The 21,175-nt window shown below is 37.5% G+C and overlaps 1 protein-coding gene across 10 annotated transcripts in view; it reads left to right on the top strand.

Annotated features, from left to right (window-relative positions):
- LOC149717677 (serine/threonine-protein kinase BRSK2-like) overlaps positions 1 to 21,175 on the top strand; it is a 45,849-nt gene that overhangs the window by 20,331 nt on the left and 4,343 nt on the right. Inside the window, exons 3-16 of one of the 10 annotated variants that reach the window (XM_089840519.1) lie at positions 11,663 to 11,748; positions 13,286 to 13,426; positions 15,879 to 16,029; positions 17,123 to 17,191; positions 17,380 to 17,526; positions 17,819 to 17,853; positions 17,942 to 18,106; positions 18,175 to 18,294; positions 18,403 to 18,474; positions 18,590 to 18,649; positions 18,809 to 19,053; positions 19,148 to 19,196; positions 19,431 to 19,584; positions 20,455 to 20,683. In XM_089840519.1, the coding sequence (XP_089696645.1) occupies positions 11,663 to 11,748; positions 13,286 to 13,426; positions 15,879 to 16,029; positions 17,123 to 17,191; positions 17,380 to 17,526; positions 17,819 to 17,853; positions 17,942 to 18,106; positions 18,175 to 18,294; positions 18,403 to 18,474; positions 18,590 to 18,649; positions 18,809 to 19,053; positions 19,148 to 19,196; positions 19,431 to 19,584; positions 20,455 to 20,683 (1,723 nt within the window). Of the gene's footprint in view, positions 1 to 11,662; positions 11,749 to 13,285; positions 13,427 to 15,878; positions 16,030 to 17,122; positions 17,192 to 17,379; positions 17,527 to 17,623; positions 17,668 to 17,818; positions 17,854 to 17,941; positions 18,107 to 18,174; positions 18,295 to 18,402; positions 18,475 to 18,589; positions 18,650 to 18,793; positions 19,054 to 19,147; positions 19,197 to 19,430; positions 19,585 to 20,454; positions 20,684 to 21,175 lie in introns of all 10 variants that reach the window. The other 9 variants (XM_089840522.1, XM_089840517.1, XM_089840526.1 and 6 more) reach the window with 9 other exon arrangements.

Below are 21,175 nucleotides of genomic sequence, written 5' to 3'. Positions count from 1 at the left end.
AAATAACGTAATCCCCCGCCTTTGGGTTATGGTCGACTTTTAGGTTAACTGATAACAGCCCTTTTCGCGTCTCGTGAGGGCAAAGATTTTTGCCGTCGCCTCCACGTGATAGCCCTTCTTCCGTCGACCTAGCATCCGTTGAAGTATTTTTCAACCTGAGATTTTACCACAGATTAACCTAACGTGCTCCTATTTAGGTAACGTAATCCCCCACATTCTATTTCAGTTTAAGCTTAAGTTGAAATTACCCCCTGTAGGGGTCTAGGAAACCAACAAGAGTGGATTTCCGTAATAGGGTATAGTGGGAAGATTTTTTTTCTTACTCCTCTCTCTCTCTCTCTCTCTCTCGCTCACTTCCGTGATGTGTAGTGTTTTGAGTTGTTTCAGCTGAAGGTTTTCCCCTCTGTACTTTAACTTCCTTTCTGTAGACTCTTGTCCTCCACCACGCGACGCGTTGTCTCCGGTAACCCGTCATTACAGGATGGGATTGGAACCGTACGAGAGGTTGGAAAGTTGCCAGAAACCCAGTTTGATTAACAGAAAGGTTTTATTCGCAAGGTGAAGCGGGGTTACCAACAGATCCGTGGAAACTTGTAAAGGTTGGGAAAATCTATAATAGGCCAAAGTGGACATGGTATGTTTAAGGTTTTTGACTTTAAGTCTGGGAATTGGACTCAGTTTTGTGGGTAAAAATTTTACAACGTTGCGCTTACAATAAATACGTTTTAAAATAGGTTTACTATTAAAAATGTGAAGAGTCGATTTATAAAAAATAATATACTTTAACAAATAACGCTAATATTTACTAATTTTTACCTAAAAATATTAGGAAAACCTGATAATATTGCGGTACCTAACAATATTAAAATAATTTAATTAGCTGACAATATTTTCGGAAATTGTGTATAACCGCTATGGAAGGCAATATGTCTCGCTTCCCACACACGTAAATTTGTGTTTCCAGTTTTTTTTATTCATTGGGGTTTGTTATGGTATATTAAGAATCTAATTAGTTAGCTTTTCAAAGAATGTTTTGATTTTCATCCTTCAACGTCCTTGGCATTTTCGATGATTTACAGTATATACTATGCGTCGCCTAGCAACTGCTTCGGTTTTGCTTATATTTTTTTAAAGGAAGAAACGGCAATTGCCGGCTTTTTGCCGTTGCCGACGTATATTTATTTAAATAGATTCATCAATATCACGCCGTATTTCCATTCAGGTGTGTTTATTTTTAGAGTGGTCGATTGCCATAAACGTTGATGTAAAGGTATTTCAAGGTAAATGCTTCCTTGTGGTGATTGAACCAAATTGGATTTTAAGTCCTCCGGATTTGTTCGCAATGTACACTGGAATGTCTTTCAGGAAAATTAATTTAAATTAAATTGGTAGGAATTTACTAAACTTTATTAAAATTGCTATGGGTTAAAAATAAGTTGATAAGGAATATTATTATACCTGTAGCTGAAAGATTATATATTTTTTTGCTTTTTATTGAAAATAACATAAACTTTGAGGGTAGAAGATTAATTTCTAACCATAGTTTTGCCCCATTTGTTTCTCCGCATAATATGAAAATACATTAATTTATATTTATGGGTAGCCCCTAAATGCGAGCTTTTCCCTGAACACCGGAGTGCTGCGGGTAAAACATTTCTACAGGCGCTCATAGAAAAACCATTAATTCTAAAACCCCTATATTCACTCTTCCCCTGTATGTTTTGAAAAATGTTCAAAAACACTCTACAAACCTATTCCTATGTTTGTAGACTTTAAAAACTTATTGATTTTTTTTTTGCTTAACCCCTTGGGGTTTAAATATCTTTTGCGCCCCCTCTTTTTTTTCAATACGTCAGTACATTCCACTATGGTTATATTTCAAATTCCCCGAAAACTTTTATATTACCTTATACCCCGTTTCCAAGTTACAAACCATCAATGGTATAGTCTCACCTAGGAGAGGAAAATGGGAATACCTGGAATGCGGCCAAAGTTTCACGTGACATTGAATCACGTATTAGAAGCCAAAACTCTCTCTCTCCATCTTTCGTTGCTTAGACCCCTGTAGCTGTAGGTCGATTTTCAGCTGGTGAAAAGAGGATTGAGTAGGGTGATGGGGTTAGAAACGCGTCCGAGCTTGTGACTCCTAAAAATAGGTCGGAAAAGCCATGAAGCGACTAGAGAAACATCTACCGTCCTGATCTTTGTAGAACTTCATATCGTGTAGTATTAACCCTTTTTCCCTTGATGATGGCCTTAAATATGGAATTCCAGGGTCAACAGTTTATCATCTTGGGATTTGACCTTTGTGTATGGTAGCTGATAGGGTCGCTGTATGTTATCTAACCAGTAATTATCGCAAAGAAAATATCGACTAACATCTCGAAGTATAACGAATTCTCTATTTCTATGGTGTTGAACTAACTTCAAAATATGAACGTCTGTTACATTAAGTGAAAGGAAAAACTGTGTACAGCATGCTGGGCACTCCATCACGCTTGCAGCAGCAAACAGCCTGCCTTTGCCGGAGAGGTTTTTTTTTTAAGGAATAGGCCACTACGTCATTTTCAGGACGCCCGAGAGCCTGATGTTGTTACAACTCCATCCTGCGAGTCAGCCAACAATTTCCCCTTTGATGGTTTTTGGTGTAGGGGAAAGTTTTGCGCGACTTACTCTGATATTGGAAAAAGGAACTGTATTCTAGTGTAGGGGTAGATTGTGGTGGGTATATTTGTACAAGAGGCCACGTTAATTGAGGACAGGTTTATTTGAATTTTAATAATTGATTTTCTTTAGAGTTTGATGGGTTTTCGTACAAGATTTAACATTTTCCCACGTGAAACGCTGAGGTTTTTTTTTTAACTTTTTTTAAACAATTTGTTGAATTGATTTTAAAATATGTTTAAAAACCGAACTTCAGCTTGATGCGTGTCTTTCGCATCCATGACGATTGATTCCCTGGCCTACTACAAATCCCTCTTTTTAGATCTTGGTTCCTGGCGAATTTTTGTTTCTGAATCAAAGGCCTATTGAGTTTCCATCCGGGATTGTTCTAGACCTAGAATAGATAGAAAACCAATTATTGGAACTTTTTCCCACTAGGAACAAAGTAAAAAAGCAATTTTGAAGATTGTAGACTCGTTTTTTTTTCTACTTCCGTCTCTGGATGTGACAAAACTTACGGATGGAAAGGACGATCAAAATCGACTCTAGTTGTAATTAGAGAAGAGAGAAAAGGGGGGAGAGATATCTGAGGATTGTTGGTGGAATTATTACGTGATTGATTTCGTGACTGGCGAATGGGACTAGGGCGGATGTGAAGCGTCTACATTTGAAGTTCAAATTAGATTTGAGGACCACGCGAGTTTTAGATTCACTCTTTTCTCGTAATTTTTAATGCCTTTTCCGTTTTAGGATCGATGAAGGAAGGTTATTTTATATTTAATACGTTTAATTTTCAGTTCCTGAACCAGCTGCATTGTTTTAAGGTAGCTCGTTTCAAAGTAAATTTGCTGATAGCTCAATCTCGTGACAGGATTGAGCAAAAATAGATCCAATCCTAACTTTTCGTCTATAAAGTTGTACTGCATGTGTACTTAATTTTTGGACAATAGGTATTAGGAATTTATTGATAGTGGCTCAGAAATGTTTCATACATGAAAAAAGGCTACGCACTTCCGTCTTTACCCCTTTCTTTCTCTTTACTGTGTCAGCCAATTAGGAGCTTTTAGATGGTCACGTGTGCTTGGTACCCCTTTCCATCATTGAATAAAGAACGTGTGACAGACATGTGATTAATCAGGGAATGAATAAGGTTTACTTGGGAGGTCACATGACGGAGAGGGTGTCAGGGTCAAGGCACCTCCGGCGGACACGGGGCAGTCGGAATCCATAGCGTATGCTCACCTACATATGTCGTATTCCTTCTAACTTTGTCGCGTGAAATCTTGACTTACAGAAGTACACCACACTCCAGACTGAGTTAAGCTGCCTTCAGTCTATTTTCTACTTAACTTAATTAAAACCGTACATAGGTAACTAGACAGTATTTTTTCCCTCTAATTCACTAGGGGTTTACCTAAATAAAAAGATTGGAGAATAGCTCAGTACGGAAACGAGCTGCAGGTTGCAAGCAGTTCGTGTTTTAATGAAGGGGGGTTTTTTAGTCACTTCTTAATTGACTTTTCCTTTGATTAAAAGGAGGAGTTGATTTGTACATTGGAAACAATAGAAAAGACAGAAAGCTTTTTTTCCCCCATGCAACTCTCTGACAATTTTAATTGGGCAAATGCCAGAGGAGCTAGTTTATACCTGACAGGGGGAGGGGAAGGTTTGGACAACGGAAAGGTGTGTAGGAAAATTTTTCCCACCGTCTGGAACTTTGTGCTTAATTAGTTTTCACTATTTTTGGGGGGTTGAACTTGTTAGTAGAATGAGACTGTATTTGTTATCCTATTTCCGATTTGTTGTGATGAGCTGGCTCAATGTCAGTATATAAACCAGGTTGGGTTCATAACGATACAAACATGGGAAATCCTGGAAATTTCAGGGAAATAAATTGTCAACTAGATCTCAGGGAAATTTGTAATTTTTAGTAAAAGGTTTGGTCTGCATAATGGGGTTGCTTCAACTGAACAAAACTATATACTCTCATTTAGTTTGAACTCCAAAAAACCATTTCAGCAGTTACTAGGTGACAGGTAAACTGTCTTTGACTTGCTATTGGGACTTTTTCATTCCTTTGTATTTCAAGCCACCTGTACCACCAGGATTATCTTGTGGCATTCTTAGGTTAAACATACTCCGTTAATGTAAAGTCCCGCATTGCACTTAGATCAGAAAATGCCTTATCGTGCTGAAAGGTATATATGGAACACGGACTGGAGGGGGGAAGAGATAGGGGAGGTCAACACCGTCTAGGCAACGACTTTAACCTTGTCCCTCTTTACCTTCTCTTTGGAAGCTTTATTGGGAGCAGATTTTGGCTTGGATCGATGGGAAACACATCTCTCTCTCTCTCTCTCTCTCTCTCTCTCTCTCTCTCTCTCCTCTCTACGTGTCTTTGGCACGCGTGTAGGCACAGCACTGACTCCGCCTCTTTTTGCCTCTGCAAACACAATACTTTTTTTTTCAGCGCACCGATTTTGACGGTATATAAGAGAACCAAAGTATATTTAAAAAGCCCTTTTTTTAGACTGTAAGGAAGAGATTTAGTACGAGAACCCAAACCCAAAGTGAATGGGTTGTTTAAGTAACTCAAAATTAATTTACTATAAATTCGGTTTTCAATTGATGTACCGTTTGAATATAGTAAGACAATTGGAAAGTTGTAAGAAACAAAATGGGTTTTGGTTTTCGCAAAGAAGTTGATTCCATTCCCTGGGTTTTTTACTGTATGTTTGGGCGGGATTGTAATCTTTTTCCGATAGTGTTGTTCCTTGTAATTTTGAACCTCCGATCTCTTTCACTTAGTTTTTCTTTCTCTTTCTTTCTCTCACGTTCTTTTTGCCATTTGTTCGCTAAAAAACTATAGCGTTTTAGTTGATAATCGGGAAATACCGCTTTCGGCTTTAACACGCTTATTCCTAAACTACGAAATGATTGTGTTGTTAATGCCAACACGCGAGATTGTCTGTACTCTCCATTGAAATGGTCCATGCGTTTTCTCTCTAGTCTATGTCTTCACGCCCATTGTATTTTTTGTATGTATCGAGTGTTTAGAGAAGAAATCGAATATAGCTCGATATGAACAGTTTAAGTTGGGGTAAAATATAGGGTATTTCGATGGAGAGTTTGAGCTATCTTTTGGCCTGGTGTGATAATGTTAAGTCAGGCACTTGCAGTTGTGTGTATGCATAGTGTAATGGTTATCAAGTTCGCTTCGTACGCAGAAGGCTCCTGGTTCAATTCCTGGCAGTGAAAAGTGTTTCCATGATTAATTGTGATTATTTTTGTTATTAGATTTTGGTGGGAGGCCTAATTATATTAAAACCTATTAATTCTTTTTCTCTTGCTTTAAAATTTACCTGAGTTTTCATTCCTTTACATAATAAAGGTTTCTTTTCCCATCACGCTAACCCTAACTCGGTTATACGGGTAACGCGGTTTATATTCATTTAATTTTATACGTACTAAAAGGTATAACGTCCTCCTTTGGGACTGGGGCATAAGTTTTAATTAGCCATAATAGTTATTTTAAACGTATCCCCGATGAAATTTAAAAAAGAAGTGTTATAATGTCATAAACGAGGACGTTAAAAGCAGCTCCACGCGCGTCGTAACATTACCGGCTTGATTATATTTTTATGATAGCTGGGGAAACCTTTAGCGCGTGATAAAAATGTTTCTGGTGCTGCCAATTTTTCCCTTTTCTTAGTGTGTAGCCTAGTATTATCGTAGGAAAAGGCGGAACAGGCTTAATGAGTAAGGCGGCGGCTCATTATTTGGTCTATGCCTGCGATCTTTCTCTCTTTTTAGCAGACGATATTTGGTAGACGGAAAATTCTCCTATATAGTCTTACATTGTTTTAATAACCCTATCCTGACAGTGACGAGATTCGAAAGTAAAGGGAATACGCCTATTTACGATGGGGAAATTATATATATATCAAGAATACATATAGCTACAAGGAATATTTGCGTATAAATTTTCTCGACGTATCCAGGACTGCTGATTTTGTGGGAAGAAATAGACGCAATCGTTATGTATGACGAAGTTTACCTTTTTCTAACAGCCAATGAAATCATAGTAAGAAAGGCGTCTTAATTATTACGCGTGACGGGTAGTAAGTACTCAAGCCCTGCCCACAAAACCCGCATAGAAATTAACATGGGAAATGGGAGGTAAAATTATTCCTATTAGTTTTATGTATTCCTGTACATATATATTGTTGGGTCTCTCCTTTATTATGTATAATTCTTTTGTTCTTTCGCGATGTAAAAGGGTGAGATGGGCGTATCCATAGGTATTTCCTAAATCTTGTATCAACCTACTGACGTTACCGGGTGTCATAGACAGGAAGTTTTTTGACCTCATGTCCATTTCAAAAGCAAAATGCAATGAATACACGGTGAAATTCAAACTTAAAGGGACTTGCAACGTCTTTCTAAGCAGCTTGGGAGAAATTAAGAGACATCCGGTTATTTTAAACCCACTGATAACTATCATATCATTCCTGGCTGCTAAAAGAACAGATTGTTAGTTGTGGAACGGTCCATTTTCTCTTTGTACTCCTTACAGACAGTTACAACATTGGAAAGATTATTTTATCCGATATAAAAACGCTACTTCTACTCGAGTTTTACCCAATATCGAGAACAATCTTTCTGAAAACACGTTTGGTTCACTAGAGTGCCATTATTTAAACGTCACCCAAAGTGTGTGTGTGGTAGACGGACCGTGACACCTCTTGTAGCAGCTAGCACTTAAGACCATTCTAAATGACATTACGCCCTCTAAGAGTGTAGCAACTAGATACACCATTGAAAGAATTTTCAACCATTACAGTTAAACGAACGACTCAAATGGCACCAGGAGGGGGATACGCTCCCATAATAGCTTAGCCAACTAACTCACACCATCTAAAATCCTGTTAGGCTTAGAAAGTTTATCTAGGCCTAAAATTGGTCTAATGTTTCAACCTTCTTTGTTTTCAAAATGCGCTTTGAAATATCCCGCTGTGAATTGTCTTTCAAGACGATTTATTATAACTCAACAAATTTTGATACAGGGACCAGTTCTATTTTAAATTAATTTAGAAGAAGGGTTGACTTATAGTGAATTATTCTCTTAATTCAGTTAAAGGCGGGTGATATCCAGCTACGTGTTTAGGTAGGAAAGGCTCTTAATAGAGACAGTGGCTGACTGGCTGCGTGGACTGATTAACGGTTTTAGGAAAGGGGATCCATGGCTTGCCTCATTTCGCCTTGTTTGCTTAATACCTAAGCCTTTTCCTAAATTAACCACCGCTATGTATATAGCTTTTCCATACGCTTCGCGTATATACGAGATTAACAAGTAAAGACTATACAGGGTGTTTCTGATAAGTGTGTTCTTTGGGAAATCGATTTTGAGTCGAAAATGTAACTTCTATCTGTGACATTTTGTAATCAAGGCCACTGTTTTCGAGTTATGATTTGAGTGTTTTAGGGATGACCCCTTAATTAGAAATCAATGTCTTTCAGTTTCTTAATTAAACTTAAGGGATCATCCGTAAAATACTATTGACAATCTTAACTAGAAGTTACATTTTCGACTCAAAATTGATTTCTCAGAGAACATCCCCCTTAAATTATTCCAGACTTATCAGAAACACCCTGTACACTGCTGGGTTTCGTCCTGTCTTATTATGTCAATTCAATCGATTGATTTTAATAAGCTTATTTAAGATTATATATTTCGGGTCCATAGTTTAATTGTACAATCCGATTGAAAACACCTGTACGAGAAGATATTGGTTTGAGTTCAAAGCATAAATGTGATATACATGAACTTAAATTTGCGTAATAGTTAAAAGGATATCCTTAACTTTATTACCGTAAACTTAATGGCGTTATCTGTATACTTAACTAAACGTTTTGACTATACTGAATGAATGATTCATAATGAATTATCAACATGCACAAACCGCTTTTGGAAACTGAGATTTAATTGGCATGCAGAGACGTTATTCTTAAGAAATATTTTAATAATAATAATCCGTGGCCATTTTGAAAAATGGCGGCCAGAATAGTAACTAAAGCATGCCAAAGCGTCTGCGCAATTTATTTGTTGATATTCTCACGCCATAAACTCTTTTACGCTTTTGAATATTTTGATTAAAACCAAGTGCATTGTTGATACTTGGGTAATATATGATTTTTATAACATAATGTTCAAATCACATTACGTTCCCCGATTTTTCTTTTGGTTTTTTTTTTTTGTTATAAATGTTTGATATGAAAGTGCAGGTTTTTATTCTTGACACGTTTTCCATTTATCGGAAAAGGTCTTTTTACTGTGTTACATTACGAGGGAGTTTATCATATCCTGAAAGACGTCTCCGGTATACCCGAGATTCTTAAGAAGCTGTAATACTTTTCGAATGGAAATTTAAGCTTCTCTTCTTTCACTATAGTTATAAGAAAATTCCCACATTTTTTTTATTTCAACCCCTTCGGATTGAATTGAATAAAATGAAAATTTGAAAAATCAGAAAAAAAAATGTGAATAGGTTTACAATAATCACATATTCTTAAAACCTTTTTTCATCATTGTTCTTCGTTCATATTTTTTTAAGTTAAAGAGAAGATGTGTTGAAAATAATTTTGCACGTTTGCTTTTTTATTTCTTTGTTTGTAAGCCAAGATTTTGTTTGTAAGCGACAAAGTTTTAGGGATTGCGTCACAAATCGGCGATCCTACTCTATAAGTGCCAACTGCCCGGTGTCCGCCGGATTTGACCCTTTCTGTCACCTACCAAGGAAACTTCTGACTTACCGCATCCTTACTTTTCGAGTACCCTTGTAGAGAGTTACCAAATTTGTATTGTAACCCAATTTGATTTTGAGAGACTAAATGACCACATCCTTGCCGAGTAACCTAATTGAAACCCAGTTTGATTTTTTCAAGCTTTCGTTTTTCGCCGTTGTTTTATCCCTCCTTTAAATGTTCGATAAGAAATGTCCTGTCTCCCAGGAAAAAAGTAAGACTATACCAAGGAGATTTTCCTCTTTTAAGCAATTCGCTAAGCGTAGCCTACAATCTTTGGTATAAGAGAAAGATAGACTTTATACCACGCACCATCCTCCTTGCCACTACCAGTTTCTATCAATCCCTCTCCTCAGGGTCTCATCGATTCATCCTCAGCTTCCTTCGCATCACCCTCACCACCTTACAGTTGTCCACTATGACGCCTTGAATATAGTAGAATACTATGGGAAGCTAATACAGTAATACATAAAACCTTCAACCCACCTTTCGCCTCTATTCGCATTCACAACTTGAACTCTATACAATTCTTATCCAATCTTTTTTTGTCTCACGCTCGGAGACATCTATGGGGAGTGTAATGTCACGCGCTGCTCTTTATCCCCCCTCACGTGTATTTTATAGTTCATCCCAATATATATACTCAACACGTACGAAGCCACCAACCCCCATAAATCTAATATATTAAAAGTCCTAATGAAACTTAGGGGTCTAATGTATTCTCCTGATGAATAGGCCTATAGGATTTTGTACTTCTTTTTTTACCCCCTATTTCTTTTCCTCTTCAGCACACGCCAAGGATCAAGACTTTGAATGTTCCTGCCGCTTTTTTTTCATCCCTTTTTATATGCGGAGGATCTAAGGCCTCCTTTCCCGTCATAAAGTATGTTCGTGGTTGGATTGTTAATTCGGTACAAGTCTAACCCAAGTTCAGTCCCCTGTACCCCTACTTGTATTCATTAACCCTATCAACTCGTATGACCCATCGTAAAGTATTCGCGAATGGAATGGTAATAAGTTAAAAGGCAATGTAGGGTTGGTTCTGTTTTAAGTTTCCAACAGAAGTCCATTTTTTGACGTTGTAACTAAAACAGGATTGTAGAAGATGGAGTATTTTGGCGCTTCATCCAATGGGTACATTGTTTTACTTCGGGTAATGGACTGCACTGTACATTGATTTCCACTTTCCCTACTTGTAGTGCATTGCTGGTTTAATCTCGAACCCTTTTTTGGTTTAATTCAGGCTTCGATTCCATCAGTGGTAGAAGGAATTGATGCATTATGAAGGGGTCTAATTGTGGTTTTTCATCTACTGTACTTTTTTTGGGGTTGCCTCTTTTCTTATCTTTCGTTTTTGCCAGTGTCATTGAGGATTCAGCGTTTCAATTATACTTACAAATTAACTGGGGATAGAATAGGAACTTGTCTGAAACTAAATTCTTCATCCGGTACAAGAGGTCCAAGGTTCAGGGCTATATGAGGGACCGAGACAAAGTGGAATGTCAGAACTTCCAGGGCTCTTTTTCTTTGCGGTTTTCTATCTACAAGGTCTAGAATTCTAGACTCGAATCCTTAATGGAAGAATTATTTTAATCTAATTCAGCCACACAGTTGCTTTTGTTTAACAAATAATCTATTTAATAATATTATAATTGTTTGCGTTCTTTGGCAAGTTTTTTATATTTAACATTGGAATAAGTTCATAAGATATGTTCCATAAGTTTATCACTGCTTACAAACTGGAGCTTGTCATGAAGTGAATGACGTAGGTCATAGATTCGAGGTAAAGCGACGCATGGTGCTTAGGCGCTGCATGTCAACTTTAGGCTTAGTACAGGCTAAATAGGAAGATGGAAGTACTGCAAAATTAACCACCGAGTGTAGGACTTCAATTCTCGCTTGTCTTTTTCCCTCGAACTAGCTCGAGCTGTAAGTCTCTAACATTACGAGGTATAAATAGTGTCATACTTATGGAACATATCTTATAAACTTTGAACTTTGGACGGTCATAACTCTAGTTCTATAAAAGATACAAAGGAAATGTTTTGATAATATCATAGCCCCGTCCGTTTCTCCTCTTTCCAGAGATGCCTTATAACTTGCAGTTAAAACAATCAGGGCTCTAGAAATTATGAAAATTATAAAAAGCATGTGGAGCTTAATTAATTATTTTAATTTATTTTTATATTTTCAGGTTGAACGTGAAATAGCCATCATGAAACTAATCGAACATCCACACGTTCTTGGTCTGTACGACGTCTACGAAAATAAGAAGTACCTGTGAGTGAAAAATTCAATATCCAATTTATTTCCAAATATTTTTTCTCTCTCTTCTTCCAAAAAGCCATACATTTCTTTTCCGCATTTTAATCATTTCGTTAAACGTTTACGCTTTGGTTTTTCTCTCCACACGCGTCAATTTGAATGTCAAATAATTCTCCTAAGTGAAAATGCATTAAGAGAAAAATTTTCCCAACCTTTTTTTTATATACATATATTTCCCCCTTTTTCCCCTATATTAAATTTCTCCCCAATGGGGAATTTTGATCAAACAGAATTTGACTGAGAGATTCTGCGGTATATACGAAACGTACGTGTACAGTTCATTTCAAATTAAGTTTACCAAACACCCCAATCAACTCTTGTAAGAGATTTTAAACATTACAATTGCATTCTTACAATGGGATGGACTTTAAACCATACGAGAGGAAACCGGGGTTGTAACGAGTTAAAAGACCGAGAGTTGTAGCGTGAATTTCAAAGCGAGTTTACAATAAATACGAAGGTTAATCTTTAAGCTGGAATTACGGGAGGATTTTAGCTTTATACGTATTGTAAATTACGCGTGAAATGGACTAAAGGGGAAGTCAGGAAGATGCCATGCAGGCTGTAGCGTGATGAAGGAAGCGCGGAATATGAAGCGGTTTTGATGGAAAATGAAAGCAGTTTCGCGCCTGCCTTTGATAAGGTAAGACGCGTGAACCGTTATGGAAAGCGTAACACTTGGATGTAAGCTTTCTCATCTTTTCCATCGAAATGTTCTATATATTTCCATCCCCGATCTTGCTCCGTAGACGTACCATTTCCTATCCCACTTACTACATTAGGACGCCATCTGCTTGTGAGGTTAGGGCTCGCTAGAATGCCCCGGAACGTCGAAAAGTTTAAATATTTGACAGAAAACAGGCAGGGATTCCCGCTTTTTATATACGACCATACAATAACCCCTACACTGCAACAGCGCACTCGAACGTAGAGGCAAGTATCCCCTAAATAGATAGACCGCATTAATGGAGCCTCGAGCCAACAATAGTTTTTGATATTCCCTTCACACTGTAAAAGTCCGAGACTCATCTTCCTTTTAACCCAGATTAAAATAGTCTATTTAATTCGACTGCCTCATCAACAGAAATAAGCCGCTTCTTCGCAATGTTTTAAACGCTTCATTTAAAACGTGTGCCAACTTTTAATTCGAATCTACTAACATTTCCCGCCATTTAAGTTTAATAACCAGTGTTGAGGGGAAGGAAGGGGTAATGTTTTAGGGAAAAAGGCGCGAGGTGAACCGGGTTAACACGCTTTTGGTGAGGTGAAACTTTTATATAGCGTTGAAAATAAAGTAAAATAGCTATAATAATAAAATTCAAGGGTGGGTCCCTTTAGACGATTACAGTAGATTTTTGCTACAATTTATCCTAAATTAAATAGGCCTTTTTTAATTCTTTAATTAGTACCTTAATTAATTGCTAGAGTAGATACACTTTAATTCCGCTCGCTTTTATTGAAATTAAGTTTGCCTATTTGATTAAATTTACAGGTATTTAATTCTCGAACACGTTTCTGGTGGGGAATTATTCGATTATTTGGTTAAGAAAGGCCGACTGACGCCGAAGGAAGCCAGAAGGTTTTTCCGGCAAATCATATCCGCACTGGATTTCTGTCATAGCCATTCCATATGGTGAGTGTCAACGCATTTCTTTTTATTTTTATTTATATAAATTTATATTTCAAATTAGGCTTAGCATTTTTGTGATGTTCTTAACTTAAAGTTAATGAATGTGTACATTGGTGTTTCTGATAAGTCTGTACATAAATTAAAGGGTGTAATCTTTCGGTCAAATTAAGTGTAAAGTGGTTTACTCCACGTGTTGGGGTCAATCAATGTTTGGGAGCCCATATCTTCATAATTAATTGCTGTATACCCCATGACCTTTGACCCTTTCCACTCATTTTGACCCTAAGAACACACCACCCTTTAATTTATGGGCATATTTATCAAAAACACCCTGTATGTTTAAAAGAAAACATTTTCCATTCACGCTGGCATTTTTTTAAAAAAGAGCACTGGTGTATTGCGGGTTAAACATTTCTACAGGGGCTCATAGGAATAGCATTAGGTTGTTTCAGCCTGAATGGTGGCTTTCCAACTAAACCCAGAAATATTTTAAATTCGTTTTAAGTAGTAAAAATCACGCGATTTACTAAAAATAAATGGTTATATATGAAATTTAATCCCAGCTTATGAAGTTATATAAAAATATATATAAGTAGATTTGACTTAAATTTAAAATATAGAGTACTTAAATCGAATTCCACGTTAATTCTTAGTAGAGACAAAGAAAAAATACGAGGGCTTTTTGTCTTTGTTTAGTGGGGGGGTTTACGGGTACTTCTTTTTTTAACACAAAAGCCTCTTTTCCAACCTTTACGGTTCGGTATTTTTTTATATATAAAAATTTCCCCGAGGGAGCCATTGCTACGACGATCTCGTCCCCATCCACTTCAAGTCTAGTTTCCTTTTTTTCTTTTTTTTTTTTTTTACTCTCCCACCTTACGATACCACCCGAGGTCCTTTTTTTTCTCACTCGTCTGTCTGTGTCTGAAGTGTAGAGAGAGTACTAGTGTAGTAGATTCTGCCAAACTCGCTGGAAAAGTCGGAATGTATGGCCTAGTAAAATTGGGAATAGGATGAGTCTTTCTTTAAAGCTACCAAAGACTATATACAAGCTACTTTGGGATGAGGGAAACTTCATGATGTATGGAACGAGGTGGTACCGAGGGGATAAACACTATTATAAAGTTATCGTGCAACGATTACGGATCAGGGTTTTTTTTAGAACTGTTTTTAATAATATTTATTTGTGAAATCTATTTATTGACTGATTTATTAACTTAATTCTATGATCAAACTAGTTTTGTACAAGGATAGTATAAAACGTTTATTTAAATACTCGGCCATCTTAGAAAATGGCGGACAAGGGACAAATCTTCTTACCCCTATAACTAGCAGCTACTATTTGCCATAAATACTTTAATATTTATTACTTTTGTTTAAATAAGTACATCAACCAACTTAGTATAATTTGCAATGTATACTGGATTTGTAAACATTTTTAGACTGTGTAGTCTTTGTCTACAATCAAAATGGTACATCGTTTACATTGAGGTGAATCACGTCACCAATGCCTCGGTTTCATTGGAAGGAAGAAGACCCCTTATTCGAATTTATTTTCCTAAAATATATATTCTACAACTTGAGGGGTTAAAAATATACTTTTGAGTACAGTTTTCGACTCTTCCTTTTTTCCCCAACAACGCACCCACCGGCATCTTAAAGCTTTTGGGATTTGAATAAGGATATTCTAGCTATGAGTCATAGAGAGTCTCGGAGAGATATGACAGATTTAGAGATGCTGGAAGGTGCACGCCATATGGGGATTTGAAATTGAAATATTTTTGTACGAGGTGGTGGTGCGGTTTGTTTTATTAACTTTATCAGTAGCTCCTGACAGTATAAAACAAAAACCTACTGCTATTTTATAAAGGATATTTGACTGCTGTTTTATTTTTAGTCATTGGCTCTTCTTATTCGATATTTTAAGTTAATTGAGGTACTTCAAAATAGCTTTCATATCTAAAGATGGTTTTAGAGTTCCCATCGCAAGATGGTTTTAGAGTTCCCATCGCAAGATGGTTTTAGAGTTCCCATCGCAAGATGGTTTTAGAGTTCCCATCGCAAGATGGTTTTAGAGTTCCCATCTCAAGATGGTTGTAGAATTCCCATCTCAAGATGGTTGTAGAATTCCCATCTCAAGATGGTTGTAGAATTCCCATCTCAAGATGGTTGTAGAATTCCCATCTCAAGATGGTTGTAGAATTGCCATCTAAAAACGGTTGTAGAATTCCCATCTAAAAACGGTTGTAGAATTCCCATCTAAAAACGGTTGTAGAATTCCCATCTAAAAACGGTTGTAGAATTTACATCTAAAAACGGTTGTAGAATTTACATCTAAAAACGGTTGTAGAATTTACATCTAAAAACGGTTGTAGAATTTTCATCTAAAATGCACTTTTTGAATGTCTTTTTACCCTATTATCAATTGTTGCGTAACCATATCTAAACATTGCAGTCATCGAGATTTGAAACCGGAGAATCTCTTATTGGACGAAAAAAATAACATTCGCATCGCCGATTTTGGGATGGCTTCCCTTCAAATGGAAGGATCCATGTTGGACACTTCTTGCGGCTCCCCTCATTACGCTTGTCCCGAAGTCATAAGGGTATTTAATTAACCTACAATCTTTTATTCTCCCCCTCCCTTCCCCTTGAATCCCCGTGCACTTGTTAATTAGGAACTTGATTATTTTTCCATCGAGAACGTTGTAGAACGGTGTAAATTATTATTTTAACATAATGCATTGTGATGTATATCGAACGCTATACTTCCGATGTTGACTTAGAAGTCTGAGACGGCTAATTTCCCGTATCTAAAAATAGCTCCCGAAACCTTCTAATCCGAGTATAAACAATTTAATAAGTATAGTCGTACAGACGGAAGCCACGTAAATCTCGGCTTTGAACGAACCCAGGTTACTTTTGCGTTTATTATTTCTTAGAACAGCGTTACGGCTCAATCAATGATATACAGGGTGTTTCCGAAATGTCTCAGAACTTTAGAGGATTTTCTCTTTCGGGATTTTCAGTGGAAATTGTAACGTTTATGACATTTTGACTTCTAATTTATGGACTTTTTCGGTCGCTATTTCTCTTTCGCGTAAACTAAAGAAGAAATATCTGTAGTGAAAATATGTAGATGAAACTCGGACACGTTTTATCTTAAAGTTTTCGGTTCTCTCAGGCAAAATAGACCATTTGACGCGTGGCAATTCCAGGTCGAGATATTTCGTATTTCTAGATATTTTTTGACCCTCTTTTCTTGTTGTATACGTATTTTTATCATAGGTTAGGGTTGCCCCGAATTTTTTTTATGTCAGCTAGGTCTTTTTTAGCGCTTTCTCCGGGGCTCACGTGGGGTCAAACGCGCCGACGCGTTCTAAATACGTATTTATGGCGGTATTATGCGATGGTTTCTATTTTTCCCCTCTCCACCTACCACGTGTATCACTCGCGAGCTCCTTTCGTAGTGTGTTCCAACTTCTCCGCTCTATTTTCTTATTATTGATCCAAGATTCTCTCTCTCTCTCTCCCTCTCTTTCTCTTTCTCCCTCTCTCTCTCTCACTCACTCTCTCTTTTTCCTACTTCATTTCATTTTGCGCCCTGGGATGTTTTTTTCGTTGGTTTTGCTCTTCTTGGACCAACGTACCGCTTCTTGGCTTACGTTCTACGATGCTGTTTGTGACATGGAAATTAAGGGAGAAAAATACGACGGCCGTAGAGCTGATGTTTGGAGCTGTGGCGTAATACTCTACGCTTTGCTAGTGGTAAAGAAACGTCACATTTTTATTTCTTATCCTGACTTTGTAATGTGTATACACTGTTTGAAGAGGTCAAGGGTCAGGGTCACGAAATTTTATTTGATGAATTTTTATCGAGGCATATTTGTACTGAATTGAAGTTATAAGAACGTGTTTGTTTGAACCATTTTTTTGCGTGGCGTTAACTTAAAAAGGGTGCCTTACCTTTTGACGACGACAACCTTCGTCAATTGTTGGAGAAAGTAAAGCGTGGCGTCTTTCATATTCCACATTTTGTGCCGCCCGAATGTCAGGATCTTCTACGGGGAATGATAGAAGTCAACCCTGACAAAAGAATGACGGTAAAATTTTAATCCAATCCGTTCTGCCACGCACCGATTATTATTTCCTAATTTTTGAATTATGCAAGTTTTCTTTCCCTTCTTGCTATATTTTCAGACAATCGTTCGATTTTATTTTATCCAAATCCAATTTATTTCAAGGTTATTATGATTTTCTTCACGCACATTTTTTTGGTTTTGTTTTCTTCGATAAGTTCATCCTGTTTTCCTGTTGTGTGTTGTTAATTCCTTCTATGGTTTTTTCTTCCTTTTTACGAATCTAATGTCTATTTTTATTTCCGCTCCGGAGCAGCTGGCGGAAGTAACCAAACATCCTTGGGTTACGGCGTAAGCATTCCTTCAATTTTTCATTACGTTTCCGACAATTGAAACTTTTTCTCTTTGTCTCTCTCTCTTGGTGTTTGGAAATTTTCAGTGGAAATAAAACCGATTTAGAATTAGAACTTCCTATGAAAGAAGTGGTTCAAACTCACATAATTCCTACTGCCAGTGATATAGATCCGGATGTACTTTCCAGCATGACTTCTTTGGGGTGCTTTAAAGACCGGGAAAAATTAGTGCAAGATCTGCTTTGCGCGGCGTTAGTATATCGTTTCTTACTTCCTTAAGTTATCTATCAACTTTGACCCCACACTTTTCAAAATTCAGTCACAATACGGAAAAGGTCATATACTTTTTGCTTTTGGACCGCAAAAGGCGGAAACCATCGTACGAAGACGAAACTGAAATTATTATCAGGAACCGTTCAGAAACTGGGAGTGTTTTGGGTATTTATATTTTGATTTCTAACTCGATCAAAATGTGTACTTCGGAGTGTTTGTTATACTTGGATGTGGTTTTCTTTTTTTCCTTTTTCCTTTCTTTCCAATCAACTGGCGGAAATGTTATAGCAGATCCTCCTAGGAAGAGAGTGGACACGTGCCAAGTAAATGGGAGGTCAGGTCCCAGGTGATTTAGTCGAAACTATAGGCCCCATTCGTTCTGGGGCAGTAGTCTTTCGTTTTTGGTTTTCATTCACGGAAACTTATCTTAAAAGCTAGATTAACTCCGAATTACTTTCCAGGTATAGTTTCGACCTTCTAAGTGATGGCTCACCTTTGACCCCTAGACGTTACCCCTACGGGTTAGTAGAAAAGTGTGGTTGTTCTTTTTTGGTTACGTTTGAATCGTTTTCGCTTGTAGGGCGATAATTGTTTTCTCGATTATTATTATTATTTTTCTGAGTCGCAAAGAACGTTGTACTAATATTTCACTCGCGCTAACCCAGTTCTGATTATATCAGCACGGTGTCGACGTTCCCGAGTCGCACGCGTCGTGGTAGCGCAACCGGAAGCAGTCTTCACGCCAGCCCCGCTGCCTCTCCCCTCAGCTCGCCCAAGCCAACTCCCAGGGGCACTCCGGAGGAAAGTCCCTTAAATACGCCTCCGGGTTCTCCCAGCGTCAGCCAACCTTATTGGAAGTCTAGGCTCAACACACTCAAAAACAGCTTCCTAGGTAGCCCTAGGTTTCATAGGCGAAAATTGCAAGGTATCGTCACCGACGACTTCTTCCACCAACCTACTACCTTTTGCAAACTACGTCCGGTTATTTGAGACAATTTGCGTTCATTTTTCTTTCTCAGTTCCATCCGCATCGGATGAAGTTAGTCTAACACCGGATTCATCGCCAGAGTGAGTTTTAAACAGGATATCTACTAGCTACAAAGATTTGTTTCAATTTCAATTTCAATTCTTTTTCTTGTCGTCTTCGAGGCGATAAATCGTTTGTTTTATAAGATCCCTTCATAAGTATCTTAGCTTCCAAACAAATCTTCTCTGACAATTGTCTTATCCCTCGATATTGTGTTCTTTTCCTGAATAATTTCTAAAATCCGTTTTTCCATCGTAATTTCTTGTCGCGCCCAGGTTGACAAAACGTTCTTGGTTCGGCAGTTTAATGAGCACGGAACGCGACGAGAGTCACGTCATCTTGGTTAAAGATCGGCCATTGAGCTGCGTAAAAGCTGATCTCATCCATGCCTTCCTTTCTGTGCGTTACATTTCTTTTTCTCTAATGCCGGTACTTGAATTATTCCAAATCATTTATTTATTCAAAAAAACCAGTTTATCTTTAGGCCTAGAGCATTTTCATCATCGCACACTCGTCTATTTTTATTATTATTATTATAATTTTCTCACGATTGTTTTTTCCGTCTCGTTCGAATTTATTTGCACTACGATCTGATACCCTCCTTTTCAAGGTCAAGGATTTTACGAACAATATTCGAATAACTGCACGTTGAATGAAACATTTTTTCCCACCATTAATGGTGCACTTTAATCCAATATTAATTCCACCGTTTTAATCCCATTTTTATTAATGGCTTATGAAACTACGATCTTTCGATTTTTACTGCTGTTAAATTATAAAATAATTCTTTTTTATATATTTTTTAATTTTTTTTTACTCCCGAAGTTTCTATGATTTAAAAAAAAAATCCGAGTCTGTTTTTATTCACAAATTATACATTCAGAACTTAAAAGGCCCTTCCCTTTAAATTCAGCTTTTTTTCTCCCAATTTTTAAAGTACCGGTATTATATATACAAAAAAAAATAGTACCATTTTTTTCAAGCATAATTTCATTTGAATTTTTTTGGGTCTTCCTTCAAAAAGCGCCTGTTTTATTATTCTATATCCAAATTTTTTGGCACTTAAAATTCACATCCACACCTGTATGTTTTGTTTAAAAGAAAAAGAAATAATTTATTCACGCTGAACTTTCACGATACAATCACGGCAAGGCACAGCCTTTTGAAGAAGGAACCCACCTTTGTTGCGAAAGTACCTGATATAAAAGATTTTTAGTGGGAATTTGTTACCAGAAATTTAATATTTTTAAAAATGTGGTGTTTGTGTTGTTTTTTTGGGGGTTTTTGTCGACGGCGTAGATCGCGGATTTGAGCCACAGCGTGGTATCTCCGATGTCTTTTCGCGTCGAATATAAACGGCCGGGTGGACCAACCATGTTTCAACGTAATATTAGATTCCATGTCGATATAACCGCGGTGAGCGCGGGTCCTCTCAACGAGGTCAGTCTGGCCGCCACGAACGGACTCGACCGATTTAACAACGGGGACAAACCTTCCGTTTATTGCATTAGTTTTACACTCATATCCGGTACTTCAACCTCTTCTTCTTTCTCTTGATGTTGTTGCCAGTATTACGCGCTAAGAGAACTGATTCGTCGACCCAAGGAAGACCTTTATTGTCCTTTGATAGTCTTGACGTACATGCGCAAACGTCGGAACACCTTGGGTTTCTGATGGTCTTGACGTACAAGCGCAAACGTCCGAAGACCTTGGGTTTCTGATGGTCTTGACGTACAAGCGCAAACGTCGGAAGATCTTGGGTTTCTGATTTTCTTGACGTACAAGCGCAAACGCCAAAGGACTCTTGTTTTCTGAGGGTCTTGACCCACAACAGTAAACGTCGAAAGACCCTAGTTTGTTGATGGCCTTGTCGTACAAGCGCAAACTTCTGACGTTTAGATCCGCTATTGTAAATCGTGTCCTCATTGTATTGTAATCGTACCATCATTCAACCCGAATCAGTTCTCTTTGACGCGTCATTGCTCGCTTATTCCTGGTTGGTTTCTAAGACGTGTTTTGT

Source organism: Phalangium opilio, unplaced genomic scaffold, assembly GCF_054372755.1.
Source record: "Phalangium opilio isolate 3A_F unplaced genomic scaffold, DU_Popi_V2 ptg000003l_1, whole genome shotgun sequence".
NCBI classification, from domain to species: Eukaryota; Metazoa; Arthropoda; class Arachnida; order Opiliones; family Phalangiidae; genus Phalangium; species Phalangium opilio.
The sequence above is the reverse complement of the archived record's forward strand: the minus strand, read 5'-3'. Positions and strand labels throughout refer to the sequence as shown.